Source organism: Mesocricetus auratus, unplaced genomic scaffold, assembly GCF_017639785.1.
Source record: "Mesocricetus auratus isolate SY011 unplaced genomic scaffold, BCM_Maur_2.0 Super-Scaffold_100051, whole genome shotgun sequence".
In the NCBI taxonomy this organism is placed as follows: domain Eukaryota; kingdom Metazoa; phylum Chordata; class Mammalia; order Rodentia; family Cricetidae; genus Mesocricetus; species Mesocricetus auratus.
Genome location: NW_024429228.1, coordinates 3,866,191 through 3,882,517, shown reverse-complemented (window position 1 = coordinate 3,882,517; position 16,327 = coordinate 3,866,191). Strand labels below are relative to the sequence as shown.

Sequence of the window (16,327 nt, the reverse complement as noted above, 5' to 3'; positions counted from 1 at the left end):
AAAGCAGCCTGACTACCAGGTAAAGGTTTTTAAAAAGGGGGCACTAATCAAACGGGTTACAATGTTAGATTTTAATAATTACAAAGTAAAGAAGAAACAATAAGGATGACAAAGAAGGAGAGAGTATAATGTAAAAGTTACTGCAGCAATCAAAGGAAGAACTGAGGATTCCTGGGGTACAGTGAGGAAACTATATCAGCTGTGGACTGACATAAGCAACCTTTCAGAGATGTAACCAATATAATGCATTTGACTAATTTGGGTATGCAGTGCTGGACTTTGCTGTTACTTGTGTAAGGAGAATAGTGCATGGGATGTGTTGGACCATAACATTATATTTAGATATAAGTTTTAGGCAAGTTGTTATACCAACCTTACTTGGTGGTAATAGCTTATTCTTTGCTTTTCTTCTTTCTTTTTTTTGTTTTTTGTTGTTTTGTTTTGTTTTTCAAGACAGAGTTTCTCAGTGTAACAGCTCTGGCTGTCCTGGAACTAGCTCTATAGGCTAGGCTGATCTCAAACTCACAGAGATCCACCTGCCTCTGCCTCCCAGGTCCTGGGATTAAAGGTATACACCACCAACATCCGGTGATACCTTATCCTTCTTAGAGGTTGTTGAATTCAAGGAGAATTCCCAAGTAGGCAAATAGATGTATGAAATGGGCACAAAGACAAGGTCTTAATTAGATAAATACATGTATGGAAGCCAAAAGCTTATACATGCTTTTTAAACTTAGGAAATAAACGAAATTACCCAGGAATGGGTGTGTATTAGAGGAAAGACAGCTTTTTTTCTCTTAGGTCCTACAAACCTAAAAGGCATCACAAAGCAAAAAGAAAAACCAACTTTCCTGGAGTCTCTGATGTTGCAGAAAAGATGTTTCAACCATGAGCAATCTGCTAAGAGATTGGACAAAAACAAACCTTTATGGTTTTATAATGAAAAAAATTGGTACATAATAAAGAGGAAATGGGTACATTTTCTAAAGGTATCAGCTAAACTGTAACGAAAAAAGTCAAACGGAATGAAGGGAAGAATGAGATGAGAAAACAGAAGGACAAGAGTGTGCTGGCTAATTTTATGACAACCTGACATTAGCTAGAATCATTATGGAAAAGGGATCCTCAACTGGCAAAAATGCCCCTACCTAATTGGTCTTCAGGCAAGTCTGTGGTACATTTGATTGACTGATTGACTGATTGACTGATTGATTGATTGATTGATTACTGAGGAGGAAGGGCCAAGACCCCGGGCAGGTGGTCGAGGGCTGTAAAAGCAAATCAGGCAGCCATGAGGAGCCAGTAAAGAGCACCAGCGATTGCTTCCACATTCGTGCTTGCTGGAGAGCCATGCCTCACCTCCTCAAGCGGTGAACTGTATGATATGGAAGTGTGAGGAATAATACCTGTCCTCCCCACATTGTCTTGGCCATAGTGTTTTATCAAAGCGATACCAACTCTAATTAGGACGAAGAGGAAGAAGAGAGGGAGCTTGAAGAGGAGAAGGGAAAAGCACACCACCATCACCAAATGACAAACGAACCAGATAATGACAGAGTGCATTTAATCTGTCAATACCTTCACAAAACTAGGTAGCAAAACACTGACACATCATTTGTATCAGCAGCAGATGTAGCTTTGGTCCCTTTGATGGGAAAATAAACTGAGAGGCCTTAGGTAAAGATAATTTGCATTTTTAAAATTATTTCTTTAGTTTTTTTATTAATGTACATTGGTGTTTTGTCTGCATGTATGTCTGTATGAGGGTGTTAGGTACCCTGGAACTGGAGTTACAGACAGGTGCCAGCTGCCATGTGGGTGCTAAGAATTGAACCTGGATCCTCTGGGAGAAGAGTCAGCTCTTAATCACTGAGTCATCTCTCCAGCCTAATTTGTATTCTTAAATGATACAGAAGTGAAGCTACTAATCCTAAGAGTTATGACAGCGAACTGAAAAATTCCCATGAGTAAGATGACTCTCATTTAGAAGAAAAACTCTCTGCATAAATGAACAAGGCAAAAGACAACTCAACCTTATTTCACAAAACTAAAGCCTTATACTTAGAATCTACTGCATTATGACAGAACATTTAGAAAAATAATAGTGGGGGGAATATTACAACATACATAATACTAATGTATAAAGAGAATGGAATCAAGCAATGCAAAGTAAAGGATAAGAACAATGGTGGTATAGAATTTGTGGGAGTGTCCAACCAAAGACTGGTTCAATTTGAGGCCCACACCACAAAAGGGACACTGCCTGGATGGCCAGAGCTGGACAGCCCAGAGACCTAGGATACAACACACACACACACACACACACACACACACACACACACAGTCAATGAAGTGATTACTAATGATAGTCTGTTATAGTAATAGTTTGGTGCCTAGAACAATTATCATCAGTGAGGTTTCATCTAGCAAATGAGAGGAGCAGATGCGGAACAAGCACTAGACAGATTCAGGGAACCCTATGGAAGAGGGGAAGGAAAGAGGAGCCAGAGGGGTCAAGGAGAACAAGGTCCACAAATAAATTAATCAGGACTCATAGGGGCTCACAGAGACTAAAGAAACAATCAGAGAGCCTGTAAGGGTCTGATCTAGGTCCTCTGTGTGTACATTATGGTTGCATAGCTTTGTGTTCTTGTGTTTCTCCTAAGATTTGGAGTATGGGTGTCTCTGACTCTTTTATGGGATCTTGTGACCCTTTTCCTCCTACTGGTTTGCCTTGTCTGCCTTGACATGAGGGTTTGTGCCTAGTCTTACTGCAACTTGTTATGTAGTGTTCAGTTGATGCCCCTGGGAGGCCTGCTCTTTTCTGAATGGAAAGAGAGGAGGAATGGGTCTGGGGGAGATGATATGTCAGGAATAGGGACTGGGGAGTGTGAAGGTTGGGAAACAATGACTGGAATGTAATATATGAGAGGAGAATTAAAACAACAACAAGAAAAGGAAGAAAGAAAAGAAAAAAACAGTGAACCAAGAAAGAACTTCAAATGAGCAACAAGGTAAGGACAATCCTGCATTTTAAAGACTTTCCTTTAAGAATCATGAATAATGTCATCCTGAGATTGCATTTTAGTAGTGCTACAAATAGAATCATACATAAATATATTCTCCAGTTGCCTAAATAGCCCACCATGAATTCTACCCCCACCACAAATTTCAATACAGAGAGAAGGTCTTGTCTTGTTTAATGTGGCTTGTTATGATTGTAGAAGGTACTGATTTTTTTATTTCAGTTTGCACACAATCAAATGAGACATTTAACAATGTAGCTGTAAAGCTCAGCATGTCTGGAGATGCAGAAATACTTACCATGCTATGAACACCACGAAAATACAGAATCAAAGAGAGGACAGAGTGCCTACCTTCCCTGATGGCCGTGAAAGGCGTTCCCTCTTCCTCCTGAAGTCTGATCACCTTTAGTGCCACCAGCTTCCCGTTTACCCTGCAGGAAACCAAAGAGCAGGTGAACGTGACCGCAGAGCTCTGTGTCTGTGATGCTTCTAATTATGCACCCTAAAATTATGCATAAAGAATGCCAGTGACTCATTGTAAATATTCAGATTGTAAATATGTTTTCAATCAGCTAAGACTGAACTTGATACTTTTGTGATTTAGTCTCTTCCTTCTAGAGAAGCTAGAGTTCAATGAAACCACTTGACAATGATTCTCAGTTGAATTAAAAGCAAAGCAGTGACAGGAGTATGTATTTCCTCTGTTTCTCAAGTTGCATTTTCACTCTACAGTAGGGTTATTTAATCCCAAGGACAGAAACTTGAGACTCACACTCCCTTCATCTCTCACCCACAACATCACTCCCAGATTTTAAAGAAGAGGTTCTGAAAACTATCTTTGATCTGGTTATCTTTTATATTGTGATATATCATCAAAAATGTGATGAATAGGAGGCATAGGAGGCTGGAAAGATGGCTCAGCAGTTAGCACTGGCTGCTCTTCCAGAGGACCAGGGTTCAATTCCCAGCACCCACATGGTGGCTCATAACTGTCTGTAGGTCCAGTTCCAGAGTACCCAACACCTTCACACAGGCATACATGCAGACAAAATACCAATGCACATAAAAATAAAAATAAATAAATCTTAAATTTTATGAATATACTATTACAAGTTACCAATGACATACCCAAAGCAAATGGTTCTTTGAAACACATTCTGCATGTATGTCAGCTCTAGTCAAAGGTAAGATTACACTATGGAAATAGTTTTTTATTCATTCAGCTATTATCAACATCAGAGGCATAACTAAATATTCTAGTCCTCTTCATTGCTTTATTGTCTACTTTTACTAAGCTTGATGGAATATGTTATTTACTTGCCTTGTTTATTAAAATATGTTAAAGGAGATAGTAAATGTAAAAAGTACAGACAATAATTAATGAAAAATAAATGACCCTGACATACTCTTCTTAGTTTCCATCCTCTGAAGCCAACATCGACCACTGTTCAGATATACTCACTTGTCTATATTTATACATAAATTGTATGTGTATACGTTTATATCACATAAATTTGCATATGTATGCATATGTACCTGCAAAGTGCATAAAACATATACAGAAATGTTGACATATGATACATAGTATACTGCATCACCTTGTATAAGTGTACCATAATTCATACTAGTCTTCAACTAATAGTCATCTAGCTTATTCAGTTTTCTGCTACTACAGGGATTTCATGATACCCTTGTATATTTTACCCATATTTTCTTTTTGGTTTTTCAAGACAGGGTTTCTCTGTATTGTTTTGGAGGCTGTCCTGGAATTTGCTCTGTAGACCAGGCTGGCCTCGAACTCACAGAGATCCCTCTGCTTCTGCCTCCCGAGTGCTGGGATTAAAGGCATGCACCACCAACACCCGGCTATTTTACCCATATTTTTAAAGATGTGAATGACAACCCCCCATAAAGGATTTGCAAGGTCAAAGCATATACAACTCAAATTATTATTTCATGAAAATTCAAATTTTATACTATAAACCAGAAATCAATTTACCTTTCATATAGAACAACAACAGTTCCTATTCCTTTCCTGCCTCCTCTATTTTATCAATATTTGGTTTGATGATCTTATCAGTCAACAAGGTTTCTTACTGTAATTCTGACTGCTACCAGAAGTCTTCAGGGTAACCAAAGTGGAGAGCTCATGTGACCCAGAGAATCCTATGTCTGAGTCTGAAATATGAATGTTACTGTCTTTAAAGTAAATAAGTAAACATTAAAGTCACAATATCTAACTTGTTTGCTCAAAACACTGCCCCAGAAGGGAAATCCAGAAGCCAAAGTCCTCATCCCAATCCAACTTCCAGGTGGCATTTCTCCCTGAGCCCAGTGACACTTCACTATCACTGGTGATGGCAATGAGATACCGACATCTTGCTACAAAGCTTTGCCATGTGCCGTCCGCCTCCTGGAAGTCAGAATCATGTGATGCTTTATCTGTATCTCAGCTGGGAAGACAGGCCCAACAATTCACTGCTGGGCAACCTCCTCTCCTGAGTGCATCATCACCTTGACTTTTCCAAGCCTGTTTACGCTCTTGGTACCCAGGTGCAATCATCAACAAATGCCTGCATGTGTGGTTCAGCCAGCTTCACAGCCTGGGATCCTCACTTTGTGACTGAGAACCAAAGGAGCCTTTGGCAGGGATTGAGGCTGCTATGCAGTCAGAGCTGACATCTGCACAGACTTCTCAGCCCAGTTGAGCTCATCAGTGGCTCCCACAGGAGGCAGTAACTGATTCCAGGAACGCCTTGGAATTTTCTCCTCATTTACAGACATTTTCCTCTCACACATAAAACACACACACCACCTTCTTTCCACAAAGCTTTCTACTTCCCTTGAGAAGCACTAAACTGTATATGCCAGGAATTAAATTCTGTAACATGGGATCTCAAGCTTCTAAAGGCCACACACTCAAAACAGGCCCTGGGACCATGCAACAAGACTAGTCCTTAGCACACAGAAAACTTTCCTTGACTTAACAGTTATTCGTGTGGTGGTTTGAATAGGAATGGCCCCCATAGACTCCCATATTTGAAAGCTTATTCACGAGGGAGTGGAACTATTTGAAAGGAGAAGCATCAGGAGGTGTGGCCTTATTGGAATGGGTGTGGCCTTGTTGGGGGAAGTGTGTCACTGGGAGTGGTCTTTCAGATTTCAAAAACTGATACTGGTCCCAGGTAAGCGCCCCCCCCAATCAGACTATAACTCTCAACTACTAGTCCGGTGCCACCATGCCCTCACCATGATGGACTAACTCTGAAACTGTAAGCAAGCCCTAGTTAAATGTTTTCTCTTATGACTTCCCTTGATCATAGTGTCTCTCCACAGCAACAGAACAGTAACCGAGACAGCCAGAATCCCTCTGAGCACTCTCAAAGACCAATCTACATCATTCCATGGCAATAAAAACACTTCCTCTCAATTTACTTTCTACAAACACGAGAGCCAGTTTCGTGGAATTATTCTGCAATTTCCATGAACTGAAACTCCAAGTGTTAAGGTGTCCGTTTGTTTGTTTAAATTTTATTTTGTTTTATGTGCATGAGTGCTTTATCTGCATGAAAGTCTGCTCACCACATCTATGTCTGGTGCCTGAGACTAGAGACAAATGTCAAAGCCTCTGGAACTGGAGCCCCAGATGGATGTGAGCCACAGTGTTGATGCTGGAAATCCAACTCAGTCTTCTGGAAGAGCCAGTGTTGTTAGTGCTCTTAGGATCTGAGTCCACTCTCCAGTCCCAAGCGTTAGTGGATTTTGTGGACTATAATCATTTCACTTGTTTCTGACATTGATATTTTAGATATCATACCACATGAAACAAAAATATCTTTAAAATTTATACATCATAAGCTCCAGAAATAGTATTTCATTCACTGCTGAGTGTCCTGTATCCAGAAGCTTCCTGGAATAGCATATATTTTAAAGAATGAATATGATGCAATTAATTCATGGATACTTTCCCCTTCAATTATGCCAGATATATCTAGAATAAAGTAGAAAACTTACTATTTCAAAAATTTTCAGAGACACAAAAAGTTGTGTAAAACTTCATTGTATAAAACTTCATAATTGGCTTAAGAATTTCTTTATTTCCTTTGTCTTTTGTGCCCCCCCCCCCACTAGAAGGGACGTCTCTCTGATTCTTACGCATGTGGTGACAAGTTTTCACTTTGTGGAAGTTTTAGAATTTGTATATTATTTTACCCTTTTCACAGCCAACAGACTCACTGCAAAATAGTGCTAACCCTTTAATAATGTAAGCCCAGAGTTCTAGTCAGCATCTCTCTCCTCCAAGAGCTTCACTCAGCTTCCACTAGGATTCATATTGATCATCAAACTTCTGTTTAACCTGAGTCACCATGACTCTCTCCTTCCTTATTTAGATTTTCTCCACATGTCTGGACACTCACCAACTGCTGAGTCCTTCAGCTTCAAAGTTCAGTAAAAATGTTAAGTCACATGCTCAACCATTTGAAAAAGAATCTTTAAGAAGAGTAATATTACGAAATTGTCTAATGTTCTAATTTTTGTACATACATATACACAAAACTTTAGTGCTATTATCTGAAGTAAAATTCTGAGGTAGTAGCTATGCATGTATTTCACTTCTTAAGGGTATCAAATTAAGATGCTAGCCCTTAAAAAGCAAAATAAAGAGTCATATTTCTAATTATCCTGTAGTTTGAAACTACTTTATGAAGCTCAAAACAAGCAATTCAAACAGTGATTTAAATAAACACAAAATTCAAATTGAATCAATAAATCAAAGCTGTTTACAGAAAAACACTGAAGATTCTCCTTTTACAAGTCATATTAATTAAATCAAAAGCTAATGAATAAAAGGCAATCAAGATTTGATTGCCAGTGGAAACATTAATTCAGATAAATAACATGATGAGAAAAATATGCTATAACTTGTGTTACTATTGCCTTAGAACATGCTGTGGAGATATTGCCAGTTTAACTTGTGTTACTATTGCCTTAGAACATGCTGTGGAGATAGTGCCAGTTTAACTTGTGTTACTACTGCCTTAGAACATGCTGTGGAGATATTGCCAGTTTAACTTGTGTTACTATTGCCTTAGAACATGCTGTGGAGATATTGCCAGTTTAACTTGTGTTACTATTGCCTTAGAACATGCTGTGGAGATATTGCCAGTTTAACTTGTGTTACTATTGCCTTAGAACATGCTGTGGAGATATTGCCAGTTTTGCCACCAGCTGTTATAAGCTACACAAGGTGCCATTTTCCTTCAGACACAACTGCAATTACCAACATGTGATATACTACCAACATGGCGTCACTGTGAGATACAATCTAAGCCCCAGGATGGGTAACTCGGTGTTCTAGTCTGGACTGTATGTCACAAGGAATGAGTTGTCAAATACAGTGCAAGGTAGAGTTGCATAAATAGGTTTTGGGGGGAACTCCAGTCACAGAGGCGGGGGACACTAGGTGGCCAGGCAGAGCCATGCTCCATGAGGATCCAGCTTCAAACAAACCCTGGCCACACCTTCAAAACTCTACGTTTGGAAATTGTGTCTGCAATTCCACGTTTAAACAAAAACAACAGCCTACTGGTTGTTGTTTTTATCCATCCATTGCATTTGTTTATTTCTAGTTCTGCCTAACCTATAAGGACTCCCCATTTTGCTCAGGCACAGTCTCCAGCTTCATAAAACATTGCTCAAAAGAGAATTTCCGTATACACAAGTAATTCTCAAAGGAAAGCTGGGAAGGTTTCCATTCTGTTAGTCACCTCAAATTAATGAGATAAATTAGTACTATAAAACAAAATACAAATATCATCTAGGTCATCTTGGAAAGTAGGGCCCATGTGCTAACACCTAGAAGAGATTTTGTCTGAAAGATATAAAGGAAATTAAAGCAGTATACCTAGAAAAAAATTAATATATCTGGGAAACTTAATATATTATGACTCCCTCATCCACTGTGATCTTGTAGCAAGAGAAAGTGCTGAGGCTTTTGTCCCTTCCTGTATTGACACAGAGGCAACAGCAAGCCATGGCAGAGCCAGGACAGTGATTAGGTCTGAGCTCATAAATCTGGAGCTAGACTTACAGGCACTGAACCCTGGTGCTCTGCAAAAGCAGCAAAGGCTCTAAGCTCCAGTTCCATAATTGCATTTAATATAAGAGTCCCCATCTTTCAAAAAAATAAATATCCTCTGAGACAATTACATTTGGAGTTTTTCTCAAAAGTAATAGAAGGAATTAAATGACAAAACAAGATTGGATATGGGTCTGATGGTGCTTGAAGCTATGTGACAGGCTGGTAAGAGTTTACTACAACTATGACTTCTACTAATTATTTCCCCCACAAATACAGAAAGAACAGAAGAACAAAAGAGTTGGGATGGTAAGCGGCGCTATAAAATGCTGTCTTCAGAATATAACATGGCTCCGTTTTCATGAACTCATAGCAGCTGTGATTATCTGCACAGGACCTGCACAAGATAGAGCCCATCAACATTCCACCATGGATGGGAGAGGCTTATTAGACCCCACTGCTCTTCAAGAATCTACTGGCGATTACTGGCTGCTGGAGGAAATGGGGGAAGTTCTTAGTGATGGAAGCCACTGACAGTTGTCATTGCCCTAACAAATCACCTCCCAACAGAAGGGGTGGTTAGGAAGCTGAAATTGAAGTTCAGGGGGAAGATGGTAGCATTAATTCTGGGGCAAGAACAACAGAGAAAGCATACAAACTTAAGACAAAACTGCTAGTGTCAGGGCAAATTGGACTGAGTCTTGGGAAATTAAAACGGTCACTTCTGGTTTCCTGGTTTCAGTATGGGGGTGCTTGAAGCTACCATTTGTTGATATAAGTAGAACTGAAACTTGGAGAGATGGACATATGCTCCAAGAATTTTACTTGATAAGATGTTGGACTGAAGAACATTAAATGGAGATGCAACTGACACATTGATATTTATAAGTCTGGATCTTGATACAGAATTCTAAGCCAGACATAAATTTGTGATTAATTTGTACTATAGGGAGCATTCAGGACTCTGAGTTAAGGAAACAGTCAGAGAACAGATGGGGAGTAGGGAAGAATTTGCTGATGTGAGGGTGATGTCCTTGATCTGGAAGAGCATGAAGGATGAGGGAAGGTACCACCAGAGTACACAAAGAAACGTGAATGGGTGATGAGTGTGCAAGACTGTTCAATGTATCTTGGGTGGTGTCTTGTGTAAACAGTGACACGAGGCAAGAGACTGGCCCCTGAAAGTATCTTGGAAGCAGGGGAATGAGGTTACTGTTAGGGATACTGCCAGCAGAGCTGACTGCCCCTGCAGGCAGGCAAGGTATGCAGCAGGATTGGGCCAGTCTTTGCAGCCATACAGATTGAAGTACAGTTTCTCGGCCCTCATGGCTGAGCTACACCACAACAGTGGCCAGTCATGCCTCTGATTTGACTGGTATGGGCTGGTGTAGGAGTAAAACCATGGCTATAAAAAAAAAAACAAAACAAAAAACACTTCTCTTCCTTTGCCTGGTCTCTTATACTGATGTCTCCTTGTCACTAGAAATATGCAAAAACATCCTGATAGTGCGAGTCCCCTCTGTGTCTTAGCTGAAAGCTTCTTGCTAACCCTCAGATGCCTGCCCCTTCCCAAGTTTGGCTGTCAGGAAGCACAAGCGACTAGATGTGTTGTATTAGTCCTGAGAAGAGCAGGACACCACCCTCCCCATTCTAGGAACTAAACTTGGTCGAAGCATTCATAAAACTGCGAACTCACTGGCTGTGCAAAGAGCATACCCTCTGAGTTGTCTTCATGGACCCTGCAATTACAGTATCTCTCACCTTTTGAAATATGGTCCAGGAGTATGTTTTCTCTCTAATAAAAGCCTCAACCTGTTAGCAGGTACCTAGTGCTCATACCTCTAACCACTGATTCTATATTTCAATGCTACTTATGACAGGAACTGGCCACCTAGCCTCCCCTGTTCTTATCCTCAAAAGATTAAAACATGGAACACAGGGAGGCCAACATTGTACTTTCTGGTACTGAATTCTGGACCAAAATCCCATCCTCATTTTATTGCCCATGGCTTCAAGTGTCTGTGTCTCTCTGTCTCTATTCCTCTGTCTGTGGTACAAAAATTAGAAGCCCAGAGACAGATATTGGGGTTCAAGCTGAAGATCAGAAAAGCAAAGCAGCCAGCCACTAGCTCCTACCTCTACCTCAGACTGAAAGGCAATCCTATCTCTATGAGTCCTCCGTGTGGCTGGAGACTAAATGCCGCATGAGACTCAGAGTTTCTGTCTTATATACCCCTCTACTTCTGGGAATAAAGGCACTCACCACCACCACCCAGTCTATGGGATTAAAGACGTGTGTGGCTGCTGGGGTAAAGATGTGTGCCACCACTGCCTGGCCTCTGTGGCTGTGGCTAGCTTTGCACTCTCGTCTGTCTCTTCCATGTCTCCCCCAACTCCACTTTCCCAATCATATTGGATGTTCACTCTCCTATCCAGGCCTTGTTCATGCTCCTCTTACAGACGGGCCTCAGCTCTCTATCACTAATGAGTACACAGTCTATTCTGCCACTAGACTATGCAGGAAAATCTGTGCATAACACAGCTTCATGCACAGTCGGGGCTCAGTGGTAACACCTGAGCCCTGTGCTCACTTTGTAAAAGAGGTACTGAAATAGCACACACGCTAGAGTCTCTACTGCTCTTATGTTACTTAACCAACCTTTATCAAATCTCCCTTGCAACAGCAAATCCAGCTTCTCAGAACTTTCTTTCTTACCACTACAATATCAAATACATCTGTCAACATATATAGGCAGGAAAATATGCTAACTAGTTAAACCAGTTCACTAGTCTTTTAGACCTACAGTTTAACACTCCCAAGAGAAAACAATTATTCCGGTGTGGAACCATTTATTTGAAATCTCTTAACCTCTACTTTACTTCAGAACTGTTCAGAACCCCCCAAACAATATTCTGTTCCAACTGTCCAACGAGGGTGCGCAGAAAAGCCATCCTGACATGATGTCTTCATGTCTGTTTCGCAGCATCCATTACTCTGAACATTCAGACACTTGAGGAATACTAGTATCTTGCAGTTTTTCATAATTTCCACACAAAATTGAAAGTTAAATAAAAATTTCCAGTACACACTTCATTCATTAAAATTGTATACAACAGTCATCTCTGTTCTGAAAACAAGTTTTTAGAGAACCACCCTGCATCACACATCTGATGGTACAAGTCCCTCCCGTGTCTGCTCTGCACATGGGGGCTGAATTGAACTCTCCTTGATAGCAATGATAGAAGCAAAAGGAAAGATGAATAATTGCATCTGTTCTTTGTCATCTTGCTATGGCAACACCATCTTCTGTAAGTAGACTTGAGGCCTGAGCTCCTCAGAGGACTTCTGCATCTCAAACTAGGGCAATCTGGGCTCATCTGGTCTGGTTGAGTTGCAGGAAACTATCACCATTTATCTTGATACTCGACCTTCTGCTGGATTAATGCAGAGGACTTTGAACTTCTCAGGAAGACCAAGAAGCAACCCATAAACAACCATTGAGGAGATCACCAGCTGGTGGGGAGATGAAACCATCCTCAGCAACCCAAACACATGATGGGCAAAGGGAGCAACTGTCGTTTCTTCTCTGTTGCTGTGTGATAAACACTAGGACAAGAGTCACTTGGGTGAGAAAGGGTTTATTTACCTTGCAAGTTAAGGGTCCATCATGGACTAGAAAAGGACCATAATCACAAACGAAAATCTCTAATTTCATTAGAAAGAAACAGTTCCTTATCAGGAAACTTCACAGATACCCACAAACTGAGACCTGAAACTCACAATGTGACATTCACTCATAAAAATACAACATACATGGACCCATGTGTAGGAGGAAGTCTGTATGCCGCCATTAAACATGTGACTTATTAGAGGCGCATACAGATGAGGTAATAAAAGGGCGGTTTACCACACCGCTAACCACACCCACTTTAGGCAGGACTAAAGACTTATACGGCTGGACGTAAAGACGTATACGTACGTAGGCGGAACTACGTCCCTAGCCATCAATGTATGCGCCTCTAATAAGTCACATGTTTAATGGCGACATACAGACTTCCTCCTACACCCATGTGCACTGAAAAGTAAGAATGAAGAGAATCTAAGCCAAAGAATCATCAAATATGAAAAAAAAAAAGATCAGCAGCAGTGGTGGCAGGGTTTCTTTTTTGGTTTTGCCCTCATCCTGGCTTCAAGCACACTTGTCTGGAGAAACACATCACAGAGGGCTTTGAAAACGCTGCATTTCACACTTCTGGAGAAATCACATTTTCTCTTTCTGAGGTCAAGCTGCCACTTCAAATGGATTGTCATCTTGGGCAGGATTTTCTTCACTCCCACCTCCCAGACAGAAAATGTTTTCAAGAAGCCGAAAAGAACTGGCTATACTTCCTGATGTTATCTCTTTCCCCAGTCCTGGGTTGCTTCTTAATCATCACATCTCAACCCTTCCTAAGCAGGAAAGGCAAATCCACTCACCTTCCATTTTCTTTATTAAAGTGTTCCTACAGCCTCACAGCCACAGTGGGCCATCACCTGAGTTGGGACGACTGGGAAGCAGATAAAAACTGATGCTCAACCTCACAGCACTCCAAGACACCTAGTTCAGTTCCCATCTACCTAACAGAGCCATAAGTGTTCCCTGGCCCTGGCCCTGGCACACATATGGCGCATGGCAAGAGCGAAATCATGTTCCCACTCTCAGGATGAGAGCCTCCCTTCAGAAGGCAGATGAGATGCACCAAAGAGCACACGGCTGATTCACTGCAAGGCTTTGAAGACTCCCCAAATACTCATTGCCAACCGGTGTCCACCACAGAGATTGTGCTTTTCCCACTCAAAAAGAACCATACAAAATTAAATGACGTTTAGAGCCACAGCATAAAACAGCTAATACAGCCCTAGAGATCATCAGGACAGGGTATTCAGTGTTCAGAGTATCCTCTCCCCATTCTAACGAAGACCAAAACACATACACAGCCCTGCAGTTTACATTCTAACTGACATAGAAAACAAGTATTTCCTTTTCGCTGGTTGCCTGCAAAGACACACTGAGAACTAAGAAAAGGCTTCCAGACTGGAGTAAGCCAGGAGGACTGCGGAAGGAGGGTCTTTATCTTCTCCCATAAAAAGGCATTGATTTCATAATCACGGAAGACATTAAATATATCCAAAATGAAATTTAAAATACGATCAAGTCAGGCACATTTATTTGCTATGATTTAAATCTTTTATGGTAACTGGACTTCCAACAGTGCTGTTCAGCACCATGCATGACCTCAAGCTAAAAGAAAGTGTCCCTTAAAATGGTTTGCTTTAGAAGCAAGTAGGGTGTCAACCTAGAGCTGAAGAAATTTCCCTACACCCCTTGAAGGCAGAGATTGATCTTAGTTCACACATTGCTTTAAGGTAGATTAAAGAAAGATCATTATAAAAACTCTGTAACTGTTTAATATATATATTTATGCTTGTATATGCATATATATGTATATATATATTTGACTTACTTCTTAAACCTAGCAGGAGGGCCAGAGTACATGTTAGCCTGATTTGGATGAACTGGTTTAATACAGTCAAGAAGTTCCAAAAAAGCCAAAGAAAGGTGCTGTAGTGTGTAACTATGTAACTCAGGAGGGGCGTGTCTTCAAGTCAAAACCAGCTGTGTTCCTGGACGCTTTGGTAAAACACTTACTCTCCGTGGCAGGACACAAGGGGTGAGTGTTTTCTTTTCCATTGCTCCACTTCTTGCCTGCAACACCTCAGTATAATAGACACATTATGAGCTCACTTTCTCAAGCAAATGAGGTACACGGTGGCTCGAACAATTGTTAAGTGCAGATCTGAGCTTCAGATCTAGGTCAGTCCTCTTGTAAACTTGAGGAGTGATCAACAAAACTACCCAGGGGAGGTCTGAAGCGCACTCAGAGCTCTTCCCTCATCTGAGGTGCACAGCTGCTACCTGGCATTTCTTCCCAAGATACTCAGGACCCAATTATTTATCTGTGTGTGTGTGTGTGTGTGTGTGTGTGTGTGTGTGTGTGTGTGTGTGTGTACAGACACATGCTTGTGTGCCTGAGCTCCATCTGTGTGTGTTCATGTATGGAGGAAAGCACATGCCGCGGTACGCATGTGAAGATCAAAGGATAACCCTAGGTGCTGGTCCTCGCCTTCCATGAAAAGGGCTCCTGTTCGCCACGGCATGAACTGAGTGGCTGTCCCACAGGCTTCCTTGCCTCCACTGGTCACCTGCGTTGCTGGGATCACACATGTGAGCATTATCACACCCAGCTTTCTATGGGTTCTGGGGCTCTGAACTCAGGTCCCATGCTTGCCCAGTCTGTCCTTTACACACTGAGCCATGTCTACAGCCCTGTGATTAAATTATTTAACATAAAAGTAGTTTCTTTATTCTCTGGGATACATTTTTCTTTACTGTGGTTCCTAATAGAGTTTGTACAACTGAAATACAAATGTTCTAGAATGACATTAATGAGTTGTTGAATTATAACCTGATACATGTTTATTGTAGCATCTGCTGAAAAATACTGACAGAATGTAAATCAGTAAGAATCCCACCATCCTTTAGCATGTGTGTACACATTCCAGATCATTTTTCTATGTGTAAATTCTTTTCAAAATGGCATCCATAAGAACATTCATAATTGCTAATGCATTTTATGTGAGCTATCGTTTACTGGATATATTTCTATCAGATATGACTGCTGTAGGAAAACAAATGGCCACAAGTTCCAACATGCCCATCATTACCTTTCAGGAAAATTGGTCTGCTGTGTCTTCTCTTCATAAAGTAAAGTGACTCCCACAATTGTGACCATGATAAGCCTTAAAGGAATGACCACAGACACACTGTACGAGCCTGGCAGCCATGTTCAGACAGAAACTGTGAGGTTGCATAACTCTGAGAGGGCCTGGCTAGATAGTACTCTAACGGGAGAAGCACATACTCAGTGACAGTCAATAAAAATCAAGTTATTTTCAGGACAAATGTGCTAGCAGATTTTACTCCAGGAACCCAGAGAGATGACTTGAGACCTGCAAAAACAAAGGCTGAGTATCCAAGTGTGCAGGTGACAAAACAACCCCTGTGTCCTGGCTCTAAAACTCTGACCCCTAAAGCCATCATTCAGAGGCTTATGTGGTCTTGTCTTGGCCTTCGGGGGGTGGTTGGATCATAAGGTGACGATCTGATCATCAATGAACTAT

General features: G+C 41.0%; 1 protein-coding gene across 8 annotated transcripts in view; it reads right to left on the bottom strand.

The window, feature by feature from the left end:
• Cdk14 (cyclin dependent kinase 14) overlaps positions 1-16,327 on the bottom strand; it is a 535,385-nt gene that overhangs the window by 357,779 nt on the left and 161,279 nt on the right. For all 8 annotated transcript variants that reach the window (XM_013123504.3, XM_040735840.1, XM_040735837.1 and 5 more), the window contains one exon: positions 3,378-3,457. In XM_013123504.3, the coding sequence (XP_012978958.1) occupies positions 3,378-3,457 (80 nt within the window). The remainder of the gene's footprint in view (positions 1-3,377; positions 3,458-16,327) is intronic.